Source organism: Bos taurus, chromosome 10, assembly GCF_002263795.3.
Source record: "Bos taurus isolate L1 Dominette 01449 registration number 42190680 breed Hereford chromosome 10, ARS-UCD2.0, whole genome shotgun sequence".
In the NCBI taxonomy this organism is placed as follows: domain Eukaryota; kingdom Metazoa; phylum Chordata; class Mammalia; order Artiodactyla; family Bovidae; genus Bos; species Bos taurus.
Window position 1 is genome coordinate 15476075 of NC_037337.1, and position 20684 is coordinate 15496758.

Sequence of the window (20684 nt, forward strand, 5' to 3'; positions counted from 1 at the left end):
AGAAAACGCTGAGCACCCAGCAACTTCACGGACTCTGTGTTGTGCTCACGAAGTGGATGGGGGCCCGTAGAATGGTCGGCACCAGGAGCAGCCTCGGTGGGGACCAGATCCAGCGCTTTGGGATGGGGCTAAAGAAAAGGCTAATTGAGAACCCTGACCCTGTGACTGTGACCCCAACTCACTGGGGAGTCAAGGAGCTGGGTGTGAATACCATGAGAGAAAGGAGAAAGCACTTCAAAAACCAAGAGCCCAGACTTCCCTGGTGGCACAATGGATGGGAATCCACCTGCCAACGCAGGAGACATGGGTTCAATCCCTGATCTGGGAAGATCCCACATGCCATGGAACAGCTGGGCCCATGAATCACAACTGTTGAGCCTGTGCTTTAGAGCCTGGGAGCTGCAATGTCTGAGCCCCTAGAGCCCGTGCTGCACAAGTGTAGCCACCACAGTGAGAAGCCCACGCACAACTAGAGCATGGCCCCATACTTGCCACAACTAGAGAAAAGCCCGCGCAGCAGTGAAGACCCAGTGCAACCAAAAGTAAAATACATAAGTAAGTAAATTCTTTTAAAAAACCGAGAAGGACAGTGGGAGGGCCCCCTGCCAGACGCATCCCCGACGGCCATGTTTTGTCACCCGCAGCCGTTCTGTTGAAAGGGAAAAACAGGGTGCTGCGGTTGCTCATTACCCCTCTGGGCACTGTGCCAGATGTTTTACATACATAGCCTCATTTTCATCTCCACCCTCCTTCCTCATGGTTTCTGTAGTAATGACAGCATTCAGTGGAATAAAGAAAATGGGGGGTGGGGATGGTAGGGGAAACTTCCTTGCAAGCTTCAACAGTGTTGCTGGATGGGAAGGTGCTGTGTGGGTGGTTGGGTAGCAACCGGCAGTATGAGTCTGATGAGTGCTTTTTTTCCCCCAGTGTCGTCATTATTACCCCCTGAGTTGTGCAACTTTTCCTGCAAGTGCACAAGAGGCAGAGGTAGCAGCCCATCCCAAGAAACTCCACTGAGAGAGGAGAGAAAACCTGGAAAGGGAATGGAGGGGCTGTGGTTTCTTCACCCTCTGGCAGAGATGGGTCTGCCAGGCATGGATGAGGCTTCTTCATAATCTCTAGGTTCTTGGTCGTGGGGGCAGAGCATCTGAAACGTGGAGACCTCATGGAGGCAGGTCACAGGCAAGGACCAAATACTGAGACATCTGCTACCCTCGCTCTTTCTGCTACATCTCTATCAGTTGGGATGCTTTTGACTGTAAGTAACAAAAGCAGCCAATCGAGAATGACTCAAGCTCTAGACATATTCACAGTTTATTGAACAAGAGGCCTGGAGAGAGGTGGTTTAGGGTTGGTTTTGTGGTTCAGCAGTAGTCATGTATGGATGTGAGAGTTGGACTGTGAAGAAAGCTGAGCGCTGAAGAATTGATGCTTTTGAACTGTGATGTTGGAGAAGACTCTTGAGAGTCCCTTGGACTGCAAGGAGATCCAACCAGTCCATTCTAAAGGAAGTCAGCCCTGGGTGTTCTTTGGAAGGAGTGATGCTAAAGCTGAAACTCCAGTACTTTGGCCACCTCATGTGAAGAGTTGACTCATTGGAAAAGACTCTGATGCTGGGAGGGATTGGGGGCAAGAGGAGAAGGGGACGACAGAGGATGAGATGGCTGAATGGCATCACCGACTCGATGGACGTGAGTTTGAGTGAACTCTGGGAGTTGGTGATGGACAGGGAGGCCTGGTGTGCTGCAATTCATGGGGTTGCAAAGAGTCGGACATGACTGAGTGACTGAACTGAACTGAGTGTCATTAAGTGAAGAAGGAAATGAGAACCCGCTCCAGTATTCTTGCCTGGAGAATTCCATGGACAAAGGAGCCTGGCAGGCTGTAGTCCCTGGGGTCACAAAGAGTTGGACACAACTGAGTGACTATCACTCACTTACTCAGTGTCATTAAGAACCCAGCTTTTTTCTATCCTTCTTTTCTGCATCTTTATCATGTTAGCTTTTGATCAGGGGCTCATCACCTCATGGACCCATGAAGGCTGCCACAGCTCCAGGCATTACGTTCCCAAATGCTAACAAAGCCTGGAAGCACTATATCAGCCAGTTTGGTAAGAAAGAGCTTTTATGTCTCTCATTTGATTAATGAGTTAAAAAAAAAACCTTTCCCAAGAGTCCCCTACTGAACTGGGTGATAGGGTATCACACTTAGGTATAGCCTAAGTGTGGGGGATGCTAGAACAGTGAGTATCCCTCCTGTAGTGAAGTGGGTGGAAAGGGATGGGGATGGCTGGCATGTAGCCAGTCTGGAGCATCTGCCACAACACCCTTTTCCAGGCACTTGTCCCAGTGCTCTCAGGGAATACCCAGATGGCAGAGTCATGGAACAGTTCTAAAGTTATGCTTGACTCCCTCCCTCCAACACCGAAAATCCAGTCACTTACCCAACAATTGGCTATTGACTCTATATAGGTGCAGGATACTCTGAGGGAGACCAAGAGGATGGAAGCAGCCCAGAGAGGTAGGCATTCTTTTTCTCCAGTTTTACAGATGAGAATGCAAATTCCGAAAAGCTAAGGAACTTGTCCAAAGTATGGTGCATATCTAGTAAGTGGTGGTGATTGTTGTTAAGTTGTTGAGTCATGTCCAACTCTGTAACCGCATGGACTGCAGCACACCAGGCTTCTCTGTCCTTCACTGTCTCCCGGAGTTTGCTAAAAAATTCATGTCCAATGAGTCAGTGATGTTATCTAACCATCTCAGCCTCTGCCACCCCCTTCTCCTCTTGCCCTCAATCTTTCCCAGCATCAGGGTCTTTTCCAACAAGTCAGCTCTTTGCATCAGGTAGCCAAAGTTTTGGAGGTTCAGCCTAAGCATCAGTGCTTCCAGTGAATATTCAGGACTGATTGCCTTTAGGATTGACTGATCTGATCTCCTTGCTGTCCAAGGGACTCTCAACAGTCTTCACCAGCACCACGGTTCTAAAGCATCAGTTCTTTGGTGGTCACCCTTCTTTGTGGTCCAACTCTTTGATCCATACATGACTACTGGAAAAACAATAGCTTTGACTATACAGGCCTTTGTCGGCAAAGTGACGTCTCTTCTTTTTAATACGCTGTCTAGGTTTGTCAGAGCTTTTCTTCCAAGGATCAAGCATCTCTTAATTTCATGGCTGCAGTCACTGTCCGTAGTGATTTTGGAGCCCAAGAAAATAAAGTCTGTCACTGTTTCCACTTTTTCCCTGTCTATTTGCCATGAAGTGATGGGACTGGCGTGATCTTAGCCTTTTGAATGCTGAGTTTTAAACCAGCTTTTTCACTCTCCTTTTTCACCTTCATCAAGAGGCTCTTTAGTTCCTCTTCACTTTCTGCCATTAGAGTGGTATCATCTGCATATCTGAGATTGCTGATATTTCTCCTGGCAATCTTGATTCCAACTTGTGACTCATCCAGCCTGGCATTCTGCATGGTGTATTCTGCATATAAATTAAATAAGCAGGGTGATAATATACAGCCTTGATGTACTCCTTTCCCAATTTGTGCAAGATGTACAAGCTGGATTTAGAAAAGGCAGAAGAACCAGAGATCAAATTGCCAGTATCCACTGGATCATAGAAAAAGCAAGGGAATTAAAAAATATATATATATATCCATCTACTTCTGCTTCATTGACTATCCTAAAGCCTTTGACTGTGGGTCACAGCAAACTGTGGAAAATTCTTAAAAAGATGGTAATACCGGACCACCTTACCTGTCTCCTGAGAAACCTATATGCAGGACAAGAATCAACAGTTAGTACCGGGCATGGAACAACCAACTGGTTCCAAATTGGGAAAAGAGGATGTCAAGTCTGGGTATTGTCACCATGCTTATTTAAGTAAGTGGTGGTACTTGGATTTAAACACAGGTCTGTCTGATTTTAGAGGCCTGCTCTTTCCAACCTGCAAAGCTGGCATGTGGGCCCAGCTTACAGCCTTCTCGCATCTTCTTTTTACATGTAAAGAGAACATTTCAGACCATGAAGTGTACACTGAGTGCCCCCTGGGACCTGCAGCCAGGAAATACTGCACGTGCGCAGGAAGGGCGAGTTCCCAGGGACAGTGTGGTCAGAGACCCGCTGGAGCCAATTCATTGGCCTCTGTGTGTGTGTGTTTTATTTTTAAATTTAATTATATATTTAATTGGAGTATAATTACTTTACAATATTGTGGTGGTTTCTGCCATACATCAACATGAATCAGCCATATCACTAACCTATTGACACCAGCAACCACAGCAGAGAAAGTCCTGACACGCCTGTTCAAGGAGAGTCCCTTCTCTTGAGCTGCCAGGGACGAGACACTTCCACTTGCCAGTGCAGACACTTTTCAGTGTAGACTGGGGGCTGGAGTGGCTGAGGGCAGCTGCCCAAAAAGGCCAGACATTGTCCCTCTGCATTGCTTGAGTGGGGTCTCTGTTGGTAGAAAGATTCTCTCTGTGACCGTTACTAATGGAAGACAAGAGAGTGGCCAGCAGGCTGACTCCCCAGATCCCAGAGCAGCCACAAGACCAGGCATCAGAATCTTGGGACAACGTTTCAGAGCTACACGTACACGGGATCCCCCTGGTTGTCTTGTCTACTCAAGCCTGGCCTCCGTGGTGGTGATGGGATCTCTCTCACTCCACCTCCTGCTTCTGCGTCCACTTCTTCATTGTGAAGGACTCGCAGGCACCCCTGCCCCCCCCCCATGCATAACTCCAGGGGACACCATTCATGTGGTGCACAGAATATATATTCTGTTTCGAATTCTTTTCCATTATATGTTATTACAAGATATTGAATATAGTTTCCTGTGCTATACAGTTGCTGCTGCTAAGTCGCTTCAGTCGTGTCCGACTCTGTGCGACCCCAGAGACGGCAGCCCACCAGGCTCCCCCGTCCCTAGGATTCTCCAGGCAAGAACACTGGAGTGGGTTGCCATTTCCTTCTCCAGTGAATGAAAGTGAAAAGTGAAAGTGAAGTCGCTCAGTCGTGTCCGACTCCTATCGACCCCATGGACTGCAGCCTACCAGGCTCCTCCGTCCATGGAATTTTCCAGGCAAGAGTACTGGAGTGGGTTGCCATTGCCTTCTCCGCTGTGCTATGCAGTAGGTCCTTGTTTATTTTGTGTATAATAGAGTGTAAGGAGATACAGATTCTTTATTTTCTCTAAGGCGGATCTGATCTCATTCAGGAGCCCCACCTTGAAGGGTCACAGTGATGAAATACGTGGAGCTCCGTGCAGTAGAGCCAGTCTGATTCAGTAATTTAGACAGTCTTGTGATGTTAAGACTCGGCCTCTTTGAGCTAATTTGGCTTCTGCTTGAGTGACTCCCAAGAGTCGTTGTTCAGAGCTCCTCCTCTTCCGACTCTTTTGTAGGATGGCACCTGGGGATGTAGACAGCAGGGCTTACGTGACCTGGGGTGTCAGGGGGAGGGAGACCTCTGGCCGGTCCTCAGACATGTCCTGGCTGCTGTCCGCCGAGGTGTGGCTGGTGTCCCCTTCCAGGGCATTCCTTGGGCATCTGCATTGGAGTCTGCAGTGGACAGACTCGTAGTTCATTTTCCCTTGGCCCTGAGATCAGCATCCATCCCCCCTCAGCCCTTTGGCCGACCGTCCATCTCACCCCAGGCCTGTCTTCCTCACAGCCTCTGCTTCAGTGAGCTTGCCCCCCACCATGGCAACCTCCTGCTGGCCTGTGGCTCTTGGATCTCCCATGTCCTCCCTGTGGAGTGTGCAGGGCTGATTGGCTGGCTTCCCTCCACCACCCAAGAGCTGAAAGAGGCTCCAGAGTGCATGCCTGGCCCTCTCTGTCTGACCATTCCCCTTGGTCGTCTTCTGAGAGGCCACCTCTTATTTGGCCCAGGGCCATCCTGAGTAGTGGTCTCTCTCCTTCTAGAATACCAGTCACGAAGTTGGAGAGAAATGCCTCTGCCGTCAGCACCACTCTCAACCTACAAAACACACCCACCTCCTCACTGAAATTCAGGCCCAGCATGTGGCAGATCAGGGCACGCATCTGAATCTGCCTGTCGTCTCTGTTTCCTTCTCACTCTGTCTTTCCTTCTGCAAGAAGTGGGCTTCCCCGCCTTCTGGTGTCTGCCCAGGACACTCTGCCGTCCAGTCATCCAGGAGACTCTCTTCATTGGCTATCAGGGAAACTGGAGTCAAGAACCACCTCTCTAGTCTGGAGCTTAAGACTATTGTGTAGCTGCAGATCCTGTAGTGGATGTTAGAAGCTGAGTTGTTCAGATTGCTGTTTGAACAATCCTAATCCTCTGGGTGAACAGATGCCCTGAGGAGGAAGAGAGGGAAGGTTGAGGTTAGAAAGTACTAAGGAGTAAAACACAGTGACATATTTAGAAAGAAAAAATGGTGCTCTTCACACTTCTCTCTGTCCTCCTCCCCACGCCCTTCTCTCTGTAACCAGCCACTGCCTCATGGAGCTCACATTTAAACCCGCAGGCTGTCACCACTGAGTGTGGGTCCCTCCTACTGGGCAGAGCTCTAGAGCTGAGCTGGAGGTCCCCTGGGACCACCAGGAGCCACCTAGAAGGAGCTGTGTCCCTTGTGAGTTTGGGGAACAAGTGCTGTGCTGGGGGAACTGGTCAAAGATCCAAATGGAGCCTTCCTTCCTTGGTGGGTCCTAAATTAACTCCGGGATTCTTTTTGTAAGCCGGTTGGTGACAGGTAGAACATCATACCTGGTAAAGAATTCGCCTGCCAGTGCAGGAGACATAAGAGACAAGGGTTCGATCCCTGGGTCAGGAAGATCCTCTGGAGGAGGAAATGGCAACCCACTGCAGTATTCTTGCTTGGAGAATCCCCATGGACAGAGGAGCCTGGCAGGCTATACAGTTCATAGAGTCGCAGAGTTGGACATGACTGAAGCGACTTAGCATGCTAGCACAGAACATCATAAGACAGTCATTGGTCAGAGGGTTTTTTCAAACAAAAGCCACTTTATTTTCTCAATAATGTTAAATTTGGACTTCCCTGTTGACTCAGCAGTAAAGAATCCACCTGCCTATGCAGGAGACTTGGGTTCTATCCCTGGGTCAGGAAGATCCTCTGGAGAAGGAAATGGCAACCCACTCCAGTGTCTGCCTGGAAAATGCCATAGAGAAAGGAGCTTGTTGGGATATAGTCCATGGGGTCGCAAAGAATGGGACATAACTTAGTGATTAAACAGCAGCAACAATGTGAAATTTAATCAAAAAGTTTCTGCTCTAGTCTCTGACCCTCAGTCTCTGACCCTTGAATTGTTCCCAGCATCTTAGAGGAAATAGTGACTCTTACGCACACACACACGCACACACACACTCGCACACGCACACACACACACACACACACACACACACACACATCCCTTGGAGGACAGTGCAGAGTCTCCTCAAGTAAGCTATCTGCATGTGGCCTGCTGTGTGCTCACTGCCCTGTCTTATGCCCAAGATGACTGAGAGGAATGTAAAGGGTTCGCCCCTTTCCTTTCTCATTTGAGGCACTGAGAGATGGGCCAGCTTCCTCTATTCACTGACAGAGATCCTGCCCTCTGGATGCAGTTTAGATAAATGATCTCTTGGGAAGGAGAAGGCCCAGGCCACATTACATGTTCCCCCAGGGACTGTTTGTCAGCCCATCTTTCTCTGCATTTCCAGGCAACAGGAAGCTATGGTCCTGGTCTATGAGGTAGACAGTCTGAGAGCCTCCTGCTTACAGGGATCAAGCAGAAGGGCTCCTCTGCAGGGCTCTGGGGAAGCCCATGGTGTTACGCCTGTGGACAGCTCCAATTGTTCCTTTCCCAAAGAGCACATTGACAGATCATTTTAGGAGGTTTTGTTGACAGGGAGCAGCATCAGCCCATGCTAGGTCTGCGCGTAGACATACAAGCCCCGCAGTGCCCTGGCTTGGAGTTAGCTGGGTGATCAGATCCTGCTGGCAAAGAACCTCTGCCTGGAGGACACACCCACCAGGTGCCAGGGGATGGGCCAGGTGCTCTCAGCATGGGATCCCAACTCATCCGAGAGTCAGGACATTTCACAGGAGAGGAGCCTGGGCGGGGGGCAACTGGGCCTGGAGTCTCCTTAAAGCTCCCCCTTTAGCCCCAACTATCAAATAACCTTTAAAAAAATGAAAGTCTCACCTAACAAGGGACCAGAGGGCCTCTAAGGAGAGGATGTGAGAAGTAGAGATTGGAAAGAGAGTGAACCAGCCGTCTTGGGTTGAATTCCACCAGTCCTTATTGAGCAGTTATCGCCTGCCTAGTGCTGTGCTGGATAATCCTGGGATGCAGAATAAAGCCCTCGAGGAATGCATGGCTCTTTGACTTGCTGTAAGTCAGGGTGACTGTCAAAGCCAGTGAGATCATCTACAACACTTCATGAAGTACAAATTGATATAATTTACATAGTCTTTACTATTTAAAAATAATAATTCACAAAGTATTCACAAAACACTTTCACACATGTTATTATTCTATTGGTGCCTCACACTGCGTTGGGAAAAAAAAAGATATGAATTATGTCCATTTTACAGATGCCCAAAGGGCACAGTGCCCCTTGTACTGCAGCACAGGGACTTAAGTAGCTTCATTATCACCAGACAACCTGTTAGAAGTGCATATTCCCAGACCCCCAGACTTCCTGAATCAGGTGAGGCCCAGTGATCTGTGTTTTAACAAGCCTGCGAGGGTGATTCTGAAGCATGCAGATTCTGCTTCAGTCCTGGGTGGGGCCTGGGATTCTGCATTTCTAACCAGCTCCCACACGATGCCAGTGCTGTTGGCCCACAGACAGTACACTACAAAAACAGGAATCACCTGGAAGCTTCATTCAAATGTAGAGTCCCTGGCCCACTCCCTGAGAGCGTGATCCTGCAGGCCTGCCGGGGGGCCCAGGAACCTGAATTTCCACAGACACCCCAGGTGACACTTTGAGGATCCGTGCTCTGGAGTTCAAGCTTGCAGGCCTCCACCCCAGCCTCATTTTCAAAAGTTTTCCTCCTCCACTCCCCATCTCCATTGGCCCTGAACCACCCATCTGATCTCTTGCCAAATCATGGGTTAAGGGGTGCGAGTGGGAGGCCATCCCTGAGCCAGCGGGGCCCTCAGTTCCTCAAAATAGGTCAGGAGTCTGGCACAGACCAGGCGCAGCGGCTGCAAATAGAAACCATCTGTTGGGTCTGTGCTTTGAGCTCCACCACCCCCTCCCTCCCTGAGCAGAGGAATATAGAACTCAGAACCCCAGGAGAGGGTGGGTGCTTCCTTGGATGGGGCCTGCCCACCCCAGACACTCCCTCCAGGGCTGCCTGCAGGGGAGAGATGGCAGCACCATATCCAGTCCCCTTAACCGCACCCCCCACATCCGTTTACCCCCCACCTTCCCACAAGTAGGCTTACAGTGTGTAGATTGGTCATCAGGTGACCTTGCTGTGTGACCTTGGACAAGTCACTTCCTTTTTCTGGGCCTCAGTCTGTGAAATGAGAAGCTAGATTTTAGTGGACCCAAGGGTCCTCTTCTGCACTGGCAGGCTGTGGTTCTATGAAAGCCTTTTTGTGTCAGGACCACATGTAAGACAAGTTGAGTTCATAGGGAGGCAGATACTTCCTTCTCCTTGCTTTCTGCCCAGGTTGGATATTACAAGTTGGAATCAGCCTGCAGATCCCCATAAGGAGATAGTCAAGTTTTCGGATCTGGGGGCTTTTAGAGGCTTTAAGGGGAAGAGACAGGGTCACTCTTCCTTCTTCCTGTCCTCTTGTTTCTGTACTCATTCACATATTTAGTAAACATTCATCAGTACTATATTAAGCATAAAGGTAAGCCCAGCAAAGAGGACGAAGGATAAGACACAGTTGCTGCTCTCAGTAACATCCAGTGTGGTTGGGGAGCAAACACATAAAGTAAGAGACCAGACCAGTGACAGATTTTATTTTCTTGGGCTCCAAAATTATTATGGACAGTGACTGCAGCCGTGAAATTAAAAGATGCTTGCCCCTTGGAAGAAAAGCTCTGACAAACCTAGACAGTGTATTAAAAAGCAGAGACATCACTTTGCCGACAAAGGCCTATATAGTCAAAGCTATTGTTTTTCCAGCAGTCATGTCACTACTGAGAAGTAGTCAAGAAAGTCACTCAAGAAGGCTGACTACCAAAGAACTGATGCTTTAGAACTGTGGTGCTGGTGAAGACTTGAGAGTCCCGTGGACAGCAAGGAGATCAAACCAGTCAATCCTAAAGGAAATCAATCCTGAATATTCATTGGGAGGATTGATGCTGAAGCTGAAGCTCCAATACTTGGGCCACCTGATGTGAACAGCTGACTCATTGGAAAAGATCCTGATGCTGGGAAGGATTGAGGGCAAGAGGAGAATCGAGTGACAGAGGGTGAGATGATTGGATGGCATCACCGACTCAATGGACATGAGTTTGAGCAAACTCTGGGAAGTAGTGGAGGACAGGGAAGCGTGGTGTGCTGTAGTCCATGGGGTTGCAGAGAGTCAGACACGACTTAGGGACTGAACAACGAACAAGAGACCCGTGTGTCAGGTCTGAGTTCAGATCTCAGTTCCTCCACTTAAGTGACCTTGGACAAACTTAGTTGCATCTGTAAATAGAGATAATAATTTTATCTATACCTTGGGGTTATTATAAGGATTATGGGATGTAATGATTGTAAAATGTTTGGGTCACAGTCCACCCTTAATAAACGTAAGCTATTGTTATTAGTCTGATGAGCTAGAAAAAGGGGAGCCCAGGACAGAATCTGGGGACTTCAGAATCTGGCAACTTCCCAGCTCAGGAGTCATCTCAGGGGAGATGGGAAGCTCTCCTGAAGAGCTTGGCGCAGAGGAGACTGGCAGCCTTCTGTTCACGTGTCCACCAGTCCTGCTCAGCAGATCAGGAAAGGCTGCCGGGATTCGGGGCAGAAGCCTGCTCCCAGAATAGACTCCATATCTGGCTGGACTTGTGTTGGGTGATGGGCAGAGTGCAGCATCCGTGGATGTTTGATCTGAATCTTCCATCTGTAGTCTGTGGAGAAGGCGCCATCCCAACCGAGTTCATTCCCGCTTGACTTTGATCTGCTCCCTGATGGTGTGAGGCAGGCAGGGTGGAGCATGACAGGGGAGGAAGCCTCTTTTCATGGTTGAGAAGATTGAGGGGTTTGCCCAAGAGGCTCTGAGAGTTGGCCTGGAACCTAAGAATTCCGAATTTGCTAGGGATGGAGAGAAAGTCAGTGCGGTGGCTCCAGATCCTGGCCTTCTGTGGTCCCTGTGCCCCCCAGCCGGAACTCCCTGGTGTGGAGGTTCTGTTGGAGTCTCTTCTTCTAGGATGTGACTTCTGTGAGCTAATTGATATTCTCCTAGCGCCGTGCGATGGAACTGTTTGCAGTGATGGGAATGATCGGTAATCTCTGCTGTTCCGTATGGCAGTGGGTCAGCCTTCGCTGTCCTGCACCCCTGCTGAGATTGCCTGTGCTGTGGGGTGCAGAGAATCCAGAAGCAGACCCTTGAGGGACTCCTGGATCCCTGGAGGCTCATACTGAGCAGATTCAGAAAGAAAGCATTTAAGCGAGAACACTTGTGTTCCAGCTTCTTCATGCTAGAAATTTCTTGAGTGGTTTCAAGATCTTTTCAGAAGACCTGGAAGCCAGCGAGAACCCAGTAAGACTATTAAATGCCAGAGCTGGGAGGGGGGCCATCTCCTGTAGAGGAAGAAGCAGGGATCTACTAGAGGGTCCCTAGTAGGTTAGTGGCCAAGCCAGCTGAAATGCGGGTTTCTGGCCGCTTCCCTCACACCAGAGGTTCTCAAATTGGGTTCCACGGTGCAGTCCCAGGACCATTGCTGGAAGGTGCTCCCAGTTTCCTGATAGATTTGGATGCAAACAGTTCCAGCTTTGCCCATTTTAAATTTTGGAGTTCTGAGTCATATTTTATTTAGAGAAAGTGTTCTTCTGCTTAAAAAAGATCCTAGCTTTTCATTTCACAGAGGAGAAAACGGAAGAGAAGAGTCCACCAGTAATTCCTACCTGACCTGACAAGCTTCTCAAGGCCTGGGATGATCTACTTCTGCTCCCTCCAGTCTGAGAACATGGGCTGTGTTCCTCCCATGTGTCCAGTCCTGGGCTCTGGAAAGCAAAGCTGGCTCAGAGATGGAGGAGGACCAGCTGACCAGCGATGGCTTGTGAACCCAGAATGTTGTGGGAGAATTCAGCAGAGATATTGATGATCATGTCTGTCGTTGATTAGAGTGGCGCACCTTCTGCAAAGCCTCTGTCCCTGGTGTTCCATCCTGATAGGGATTTCAAGATGTAGGTGTGGCTGATATCCACATTTCATTGAAACGGACAGCGAGCCTGGAGAAGGAAGGTGCCTTACTCCAGGTCACATGGGTGATGACCCAGAGAAGACTGAAAATATCATCCTTTCTCTGATGGCACAGGGATAGGGAGTGGTTCTCCCACAGGTCCTGATGGGCTGCCCCATGGGAACAAGTATCCAGTGGCCACCAGGGCAGATCCTGAGGCCTCCTGTGCTCCCCGGCTGACAACTCTCCCTGAGGATGTAGCCGTGAGCTCCCCACCCCACCCTAGTTAGAGATGAGAACAAAAACTACCTCCATGTATTTTTTTGTGTGTTCCAGTTAAAGGACTGAATTTTAGCCATCGTCATCTAGAAAGTGCACGCACTGGCCAAAGTGCATCATTTTGGGGATTGGAGGACAGGATACAGTTTGTCTCCATGTGGAGTGTTCATAACAATTATCTCAGAGGAGAAAAAAGCCTGCCTCTATTTCTTAAGAGGCTATAAGAACTGTTCAGCTGCAAAATGAATACTTCCTCCTTCCGGGCCCTCCCCTCTCAGAGGGAGACCAGGATGGCCCTGGGCCCAGGGAGAGGCCACCAGGGAGCAGGCCCGGCAACCATGCACATCTGGAGGCCAGAGCTTTTCCCTCCCTCCTCCTGACCCTGGGCCCAGCCCAGCCCCCTCCTTCTCCTGCCAGAGCCTGGCCTCCCCAAGTGAACACTTAATTAAGGTCAGAGTCTCTCCCTTACAGGAGAAGGGAGAGGGTAGAACTAGCGTGTGATAAGCGTCACCCCACTCCATGCCAGACACCTTGCCAGGCACTTAGCATTTGGTCACATCATTGCATTCAGTGATTTGGATGATATTATTTGCACTTTGCAGATAAAGAAACTGATGCTCAGAGAGGTTGAGTAACTAGTCTGAAGTCACACAGCTAACAAATAACAGCCAAGATAGAAACCTTTGGGGCATTGCCCCAAACTCTGCCCCCTACAGTTTCTTTACATTTTTATATAATGCCCTGCATTGTATGAAAAATGCAGGGAGGAGTAATTAATAGCTTGGGTGGAGAGGCCAAAAAAGGAGAAGGTGGGTATTACCTCGGAAAGAACAGTAAACTGTCGGAAGTTCCTTTTTTACCTCAAGCACTCTATCCAATTATCTCATTTAATTCTTATTATAACTTACTGGGCAAATAACAGAGCTGTTTCTGTCTTATGGCTACAGAAGCAGAGGTTTAGGTCAGTTTAGAAACTGGACCAGAAGGATTTTGCCGTTAAGTGATGGAACCAGGACCTGAGGTGACTCATGTCTTTTTAAGAGTCAGAAGTTCTTGAGAGAGGGCCCGGCTCTGTGGCTTTCACAGCTTATGACTTTGGGACAGCCTCTTAACCTCCCTGAGCCTTGAATTAGTCACATATGCACCAGATACTTTCAATGGGATTGTAGTACCCGTCCAGCTCTGCCCCCTGGACAGCTATACCTGGGGGCAAATGAGGAGATGTGGAGGTGGTGTCTGGGGAGGGTCATGGAACTGGTCGCCTTGCTGATACTGTGCTATCCATGGCAAGAGACTTGTTAAGCCCCGTCTTGAGCGCTGTACTGAGTTCAAGAGACCTTGGCATCCTGGTGACAAGAAGCCCAGAGGAGATAGGGCTGTGTGACCAAAAGGACAGACACCACAAAGAAGGGCTTGGGCCCAGAGCCCTCACGGGCTGAGCATAACGACCAGGACCCTCATCCTGTGGCCAGGAGTGGGGGGTATGAGCTGAAAATTCAAAATCTCAATAAACTGAAGTCACAGCCCTGGAGTGAGGTTCATCCCATTGCATCCAAGGAACCGGGCAAGTGTGCCTGCACTTGGCCCTTGCCCTCCCACTGAACCAAGAGATCTTTCAACAGGGTGACCAGAAGACTCCTGCTAAGCAGGAGTCCAGGGCCAGGCCTGGGCGGGGAGGGGCTCTGCAGGGCCCAGAAGGACTAGGATGATCGCATAACCTACAGTCTAATACTGGGAGAGAGAAAATATTCATACCTTAACATAAGTGACTCTGCACTAATCAGCAATGTGAGGAGGCCTGGGGGAGATGCCAAATGCCACGAAAACCGTTGTCATTCTGTGTCACAGCAACCCAGCTGGGAGACATTGGAATCCCTGTGTTACAGAGAAGGAATGTCACTGGCCAGGGTGGCCTCTGACCTGGGACTCTCTGACCCAGCCCTCCTCTCTGGTGCAACACAAGGTCTATTTGGGGGGTGCTGGAAGGCCATCTAGTCCCATCTCCCTTCCACGTTGCCCTTAATCAGAGGTCATCTACCTGAACCTTGCATCCTCCCAGAGATGGGAGGCTCATTACCTGTCATGATACCTTCTTTTTCCATTTTAGGCAGCTCTCACCATTAAGGAAATCCTTCCTCTTAGGGAGCTCCAGTGTATCTCAGTCTTGTGCTAATTGCTCCTGGAAGATTCAGAGAGAGTGTGTGTGCCCTGCCCTCACTGGAACTAGCTTTGGGGAATCCACCAGGATCTGGGCTGAGCTTCAGGGCTAGGGGCAAAGGGCAAAGGGCTAGATTTTCAGGGGACCTCTTAGCTGCCACACTGATTTCCCTTTGAGGTCTGGGTGTCTCCTTCAGTGCCAGCCTCAGCATGGCCTCCTCTCTCTGCAGCAGCGGGAGGAGGCTTTGCTGTTGTCTGCCTGCACACCCCTGCATCTGACCTCAGAATGAAGTCAGCCCCTTGGTGAGCGCGGGTGGAGCGGTCAGACCTCTGGGGCCTCCAGATGCTCCGCTTTGGCCTGCAGTGTCTGCCAGTGCCTGATCCGGCCTCCCAGGTCCTCCAGCTGTCTGTTCACTACCCTCCAGAACAGCTTGGCACTAGCCAGCCGCCCTCACTGCCACCAGCTCAGCCAGGTGCGTGCCCTCAAGTTCCCTCTGTCCCTTCCTCTATATGCTCACCCTCACCCAAGCCAGAGATTAATAACAGGGACATCTTTAATGTGAATTGTATCAAAGCTTTATGTTTGACTCCTCAGCTTTATAGGGAATCCAAGAATGGCTTTGAAGAGACCACAAAGCAACATGAGACAAATCACTAGGACATTTTCTTCTTCTTCTGTGTTTTAATGTCTTTGTTGAATTTGTTGCAACATTGCTTCTGTTTTATGGTTTGGTTTTTTAGCCCCAAGGCATCTGGGATCTTCTTGCCCAGAGATGAAACCCTCATTCCTGTGCTAGAAGGTGAAGTCCAAACCACTGGACCACCGGGAACGTCCCTCACGAGGACGTTTTCTGAGACAACTGACTTGGTGTGTTTAAAAAGTCAGTGTCACTTTAAATTTAAAAAAAAAAAAAAAAAAGTAATGGGAGTGTTCTAGATTTAAAGGAGGCAAAAGAGAGATCACAACCAAATGAAATACATAGGAACAACACAGTTCCCAATCCTGGTTCAAAATATGGAATAGCTGTAAAAGGAATTTCTTTGGTTTTTTAGGCCATACAGCATGGCATGTGGGATCTTAGTTTCCTGACCAGGGGTCAAACTCTTGCCTCCTGCAGTGCGAGCATGGACTCTTAACCACTGGACTACTGGGGAAGTCCCTGTAAAAGGTATTTTGAAGAATTTTGAATATTGGCTGGGTGTTAGATGGTATTGAGGAATTGTTAATTTTCTTAGATATGGTAATGATGATATGCTCATGTAGGAAACTGTCCTCCTTTGTAGGAAATGCAGGCTGATGTAATAAGGGGACAGGAGTCATGATGCTGGCAGCTTCGTTTCAACAAATTCCACAAAACTGGAAAAAAAAAAAGGAAGGAAGAAAGACAGGCACACAGAGAGAAAGTGATTGTGACAAAATGCTAATGTGTATGAACCTAGGTGGTGGGTGATTCCTGGACCATGCTTTCAACTATTTTTGTTTTCTGAAGTATTTTATGATAAGAAGTTGGAAAAAACATAATCAGGTCTGCAGAGTCAGAACAGGTCCCAGTGGATCCCGTGCATGTTTACTGGCCGACCTGGGCTGGGTCTGTTTCCCATTCCATACCACAAGGACGTCGTTAACTCCCACCTCCCGAGGGACTGTGGACAGTGCCTTGGGCTCTCTCAGTGTCCCACGCTGGCAGATGCCCCCACGTCCAGGAAGCCGACCCCAGTGCCCTCTGCTTCCCTGGCCTCTCACTACTTTTCAAGCGTTGGTTTCATCTCCTCCAAAGGCTCCTAAGATATTTGAACTCAGGGTTTGTGTCTGATGCTTTCCAGACTCCTCTCAGTTGACTGGGCCCACAGGAGCGGTGGTGCGATCTTATCTTGGATGGGATCTTGTATCTACATATCTCATTTTGAGTCTTAAAGTAACCACATAAAGTCAGAAACTATGATTCTTGTTTTAGAACATCTCAAGGAGGCAAATTGTTTTTCCGAGGCTAGCAGGAGTTAGAATGGGGAGTGAAAATCCAGAAATGCAGACTCCCAGTCCAGCACTCGGTCAGGCATGCTCACTGTGGCTTCATGCGGGGTGAAGGTACAGGTCCAGTGATAAGGGCCCCCTGGCCTCCTTCCCCTAATCCTTCCGAAGGTCCTGTGGAGAGATCAGCCCCAGTCTACCAACTGATGGGGGAGAAGCAGTGCCAGGCTTGCTGCAAGATGCTCTCTGCTTTTCCCTGGATGCAGGCTGGGGCTGATCCCAACAGAGGTTCTCTCTGCTGGACTTTTGAAAGTGAGATTCAAGTCAGGCCTTGAAGGTTGGACAGGGCAGAGAAAAGGGCAAAGGCCTTCCAGACCAGATCTGTGCCTACAAGGAACAGGAGATTGGAATGAGCAGGCTCCTTTCTCTTTGGGAGGACTATGGAATCTAGAATGTTCTACCTGAAAGAGACAGAGTGATTGCCAGTACTCAATATCAGACAAAATTTCTGCCAGGGCCATGTACCATCCATACTATATTTTTCATACTGTATTTTTCTTTGAATTAATTCATTATTTTTAAACTTAGCTTTCTTAGCACTAATATCTGTGAAATCACGGATTTGGCATATAAGTTACATGTTTTTTCTAATACAAATTAAAATAAACACATGATGGACTTCCCCAGCAGTCCAGTGGTTAAGCCTTTGCCTCCAATGCAAAGGGTACGGGTTCGATCCCAGGTTGGGGAGCTAAGATGCCTCGAAGCCAAAAAAAAACAAAACATAAAACAAAAGCAATATTATAACAAATTCAATAAAAAAAAAAACTTTTTAAAAAAAGTGGCCCACATTAAAAACATCTGTAAAAAATAAATAAATAAAAATAAACACCTGGCTAGTAAAATTAAAAACTTCATCTCATGTAAAGGAACATGAGTGACCACCTGGGACTGCAATCAGGGCATCACTGATGTAATCCTGTTGAGGATCAGGTCAAGGGACTTGCCTAAGATCACATAGCCAGGAAGTGTGCTTGGCTCCCAGCAGGACTTTGTCATGAACAGTCGTGGGCAGAACTCAGCAGAGAGAAGAGAAGGCAGGTGGGAAGGGGTACAGTGTAGGCAGAGGCTGGGAGGTGGGGAGGAGTGGAGAGGAGGGCAGTGGCCTGAGGGAGTAGAGGACAGAGAGCTGGCAGGAAGAGGCTTTGCCTGAAGAATCCCTGGGATTCTCCTCATTGGATCTGAACTTCTTCCTTCAATAAAGAGGCCTTTGTGTCTGAGCTCCTGGCTTTATTTAAATCCAATGCAAAGTTCTGTTTTCAGGCAAATTCCCAGGGTTGGTTTCCTGATTCTGTGGCGGTTCTTTCCTTTTGCCTTCCATCCCCTTGGGAATTTCATCTGAAGAAATTTCTGTCCTGAGATGGGTTGGGAGACTCAAGGCATATCGGGAGACTGGACAGGAAGAGAAGGGGGTGGATGATGGCAGATAATGGCAGAGCCAGTTCAGAAACATGTTCACTTTTTTTTTTTTTTTTTTTTACAATTTTAAACATTTATTTTTGGCTGTGCTGGGTCTTTGTTGCTGTGCAGGCTTTTCTCCAGTTGTGGCGAGTAGGGCCTACTCTTCATTGTGGCGTACGGGCTTCTCACTGCAGTGGCGTCTCCTGTTGCTGGGCACGGGCTCTAGAGTGTGCAGACTTCAGTAATTGCGGCTCCCTGGGTTAGTTGCTCTGCAGTATGTGGGATCTTCCCGGACTAGGGATTGAACCCATGTCTCCTGCATTGGCAGGCGGATTCTTTACCACTGAGCCACCAGAGAAGCCCGCATGTTCACATTTATAAAACACTCATTGAGCTCCTACTGAATGCCAGACCCCAGCTGGGTACTTTGAGCTTGGATGCCTCTCTGCCAGGAGAGCACCCACTTGGGCTCCACCTGCCATGGCGCCCATTTGTAGGGTTTCCGATAGGAGGCGCCATCCTACAGCAAAGCTGAACTCCGCGGTCAGGCTGCCCATCCTGTCCTTCACCTGCGCATCCGTCCTTGCGCATCTGTGTTCTCTGCAGTGCCTAGCACAGGACATGCATGCAGTAGGGGCCAGCTGGTTGGTCAGTCGGGCTCTGTCTCGTGGATGGTGGACAGGAAGGGTGAGGAGGGGTGCCATTCCATTCTCTAGAACAAGGGCTCTCAAACTTCAGTGCACTTCTGTCTCACTGGGGCAGGAAAGCTGGATCAAAATACCTGTGTCTGGGCCCCATTCCCAATATATTGTATTCAGTAGGTCTGGATTGGGACCCAGGAATCAGCATTTCTAACAAATGATATGGGAGGCTTAGAAACCTCCCCCATCCCGGAAAATTTTTAATACAAGTGACCTGTGGGTCACACATGGAGAAACCTTGCTCCAAAGAGTAATCTGGCATAGCAGAGTCTCAGATTTCTAGTCAGGAGACTTGTGTCCATGGCCCTCTACTCATTAGCTGTGTGGCTTTGGACAAGTCACTTAACCTCTCTGGGCCTGATGATGATGTATAGGACTGAGATTTCTGGGGTGTACTTGTGGGTTAGGAGCCCTAGAGACAATCAAGGGGGGTTATTTGCCTTGTGGCACATAGTGGGCCCATCTTCCTCCCCCACCCTTCATCATCAGAAGTGTTCTGTGTCTCTGCGAACACCCAGCCTCCTCTGTCTGCACGTCCCGCACTAAATTAAGCACAATTTCTGACACGCGGGAGGCAGCCCAGACATGTTTTGGATGGATGGTCGGCTCTATCACATGGCACATCCCTTGGAAGTGAAAGGCTCCCCCATCCTTTCTGAAAGGTGGTGTGGGCGGGTATACTGAACGAAGAAATGGGTGAGTGCCCTCGTGCCAGTCTTTGCTCTTGCGGGAATTTATTGAAAGAGTAAGTCCTCCTGCACAGGGCCAGGTGTCTGGTTCTTGGAGGTCCCTTCCCTTTGCCTCCCGAGGGCAGGCACCGGGCTTTCCTCACCTCCTAAATTCTCGAGAGCCGCTTCCCTCCCGCCCGTGCCCAGCTCAGCTCCTCAGGGACAGTCTGGCCTGACCCGTGTCTCTCTTGGCCTCTTACAGATGTCCTGGCGTCCGCAGTACCGCAGCTCCAAGTTCCGGAACGTCTATGGGAAGGTGGCCAACCGGGAGCACTGCTTTGACGGCATCCCCATCACCAAGAATGTGCATGATAACCATTTCTGTGCCGTCAACGCCCGCTTCCTGGCCATCGTCACCGAGAGCGCGGGGGGTGGCTCCTTCCTCGTCATCCCCCTGGAACAGGTAGGCTCCCCCACACCTCCTTAGGCCTGGCTGCTGCCCCAGGACAGAGAGAAACCCTGCTTGGTCATTCTTGGGCCTGTTGCCCTATATCTCCCTGCCCCCCACCTTTTACTTTTTCATCATGTGTCCAGTGGCTGCACATTCCCCAAAGTTATCCCCAAGAATCACCAGAACAGGTGCAGCTGGGGGACCTGAGGAACATCCAGGAAAGGACACGTTTCTCTAGGCGGACTGAGATCTGTTCCCAGAACCCCCAACTTGGACAAGTCACTTGCTTTGAGGTTTCTGGGCTTTCCACTGACCCTGAGAGATTGGATCATCTGATCTCCAGGCTAGATCTGGCTCTACGATTGTCTTTCCTGAGTGTCCTTTAGTTCTGGAGCTGGAGAGGCTAAAGATCCAGCATAGCCACATCGGGCAGGGATCTGCAAAAATGACACACCCATTAAAAATAACATTTCAATCTCTTCACTGAGGGACTAGGAATAATTTACCTTCTCTCTCATCCCCCACCTCCGCTCTAAAAGCTTCTTCTCTTCTGTGGCCGCCTTCATGAATCTAGCAAATTCAATCTGCACAGCCTAAATCATGAAATTTTGAAGCTCTGCCATTCAGGCGAAGTCCCCGGAGGCCTGTGGGAGGTCACGTGCCTCGTGCCTCGGGGAA

The 20684-nt window shown here is 49.3% G+C and overlaps 1 protein-coding gene across 6 annotated transcripts in view; it reads left to right on the forward strand.

Moving 5' to 3' along the window:
• Positions 1 to 20684, forward strand: part of CORO2B (coronin 2B) — a 149338-nt gene that overhangs the window by 58018 nt on the left and 70636 nt on the right. For 4 of the 6 annotated variants that reach the window (XM_059890772.1, XM_024997921.2, XM_024997923.2 and 1 more), the window contains one exon: positions 19818 to 20018. In XM_059890772.1, coding sequence (XP_059746755.1) covers positions 19818 to 20018 — 201 coding nt within the window. Of the gene's footprint in view, positions 1 to 15127; positions 15230 to 15756; positions 15926 to 19817; positions 20019 to 20684 lie in introns of those variants that run through there. The other 2 variants (XM_024997925.2, XM_024997924.2) reach the window with 2 other exon arrangements.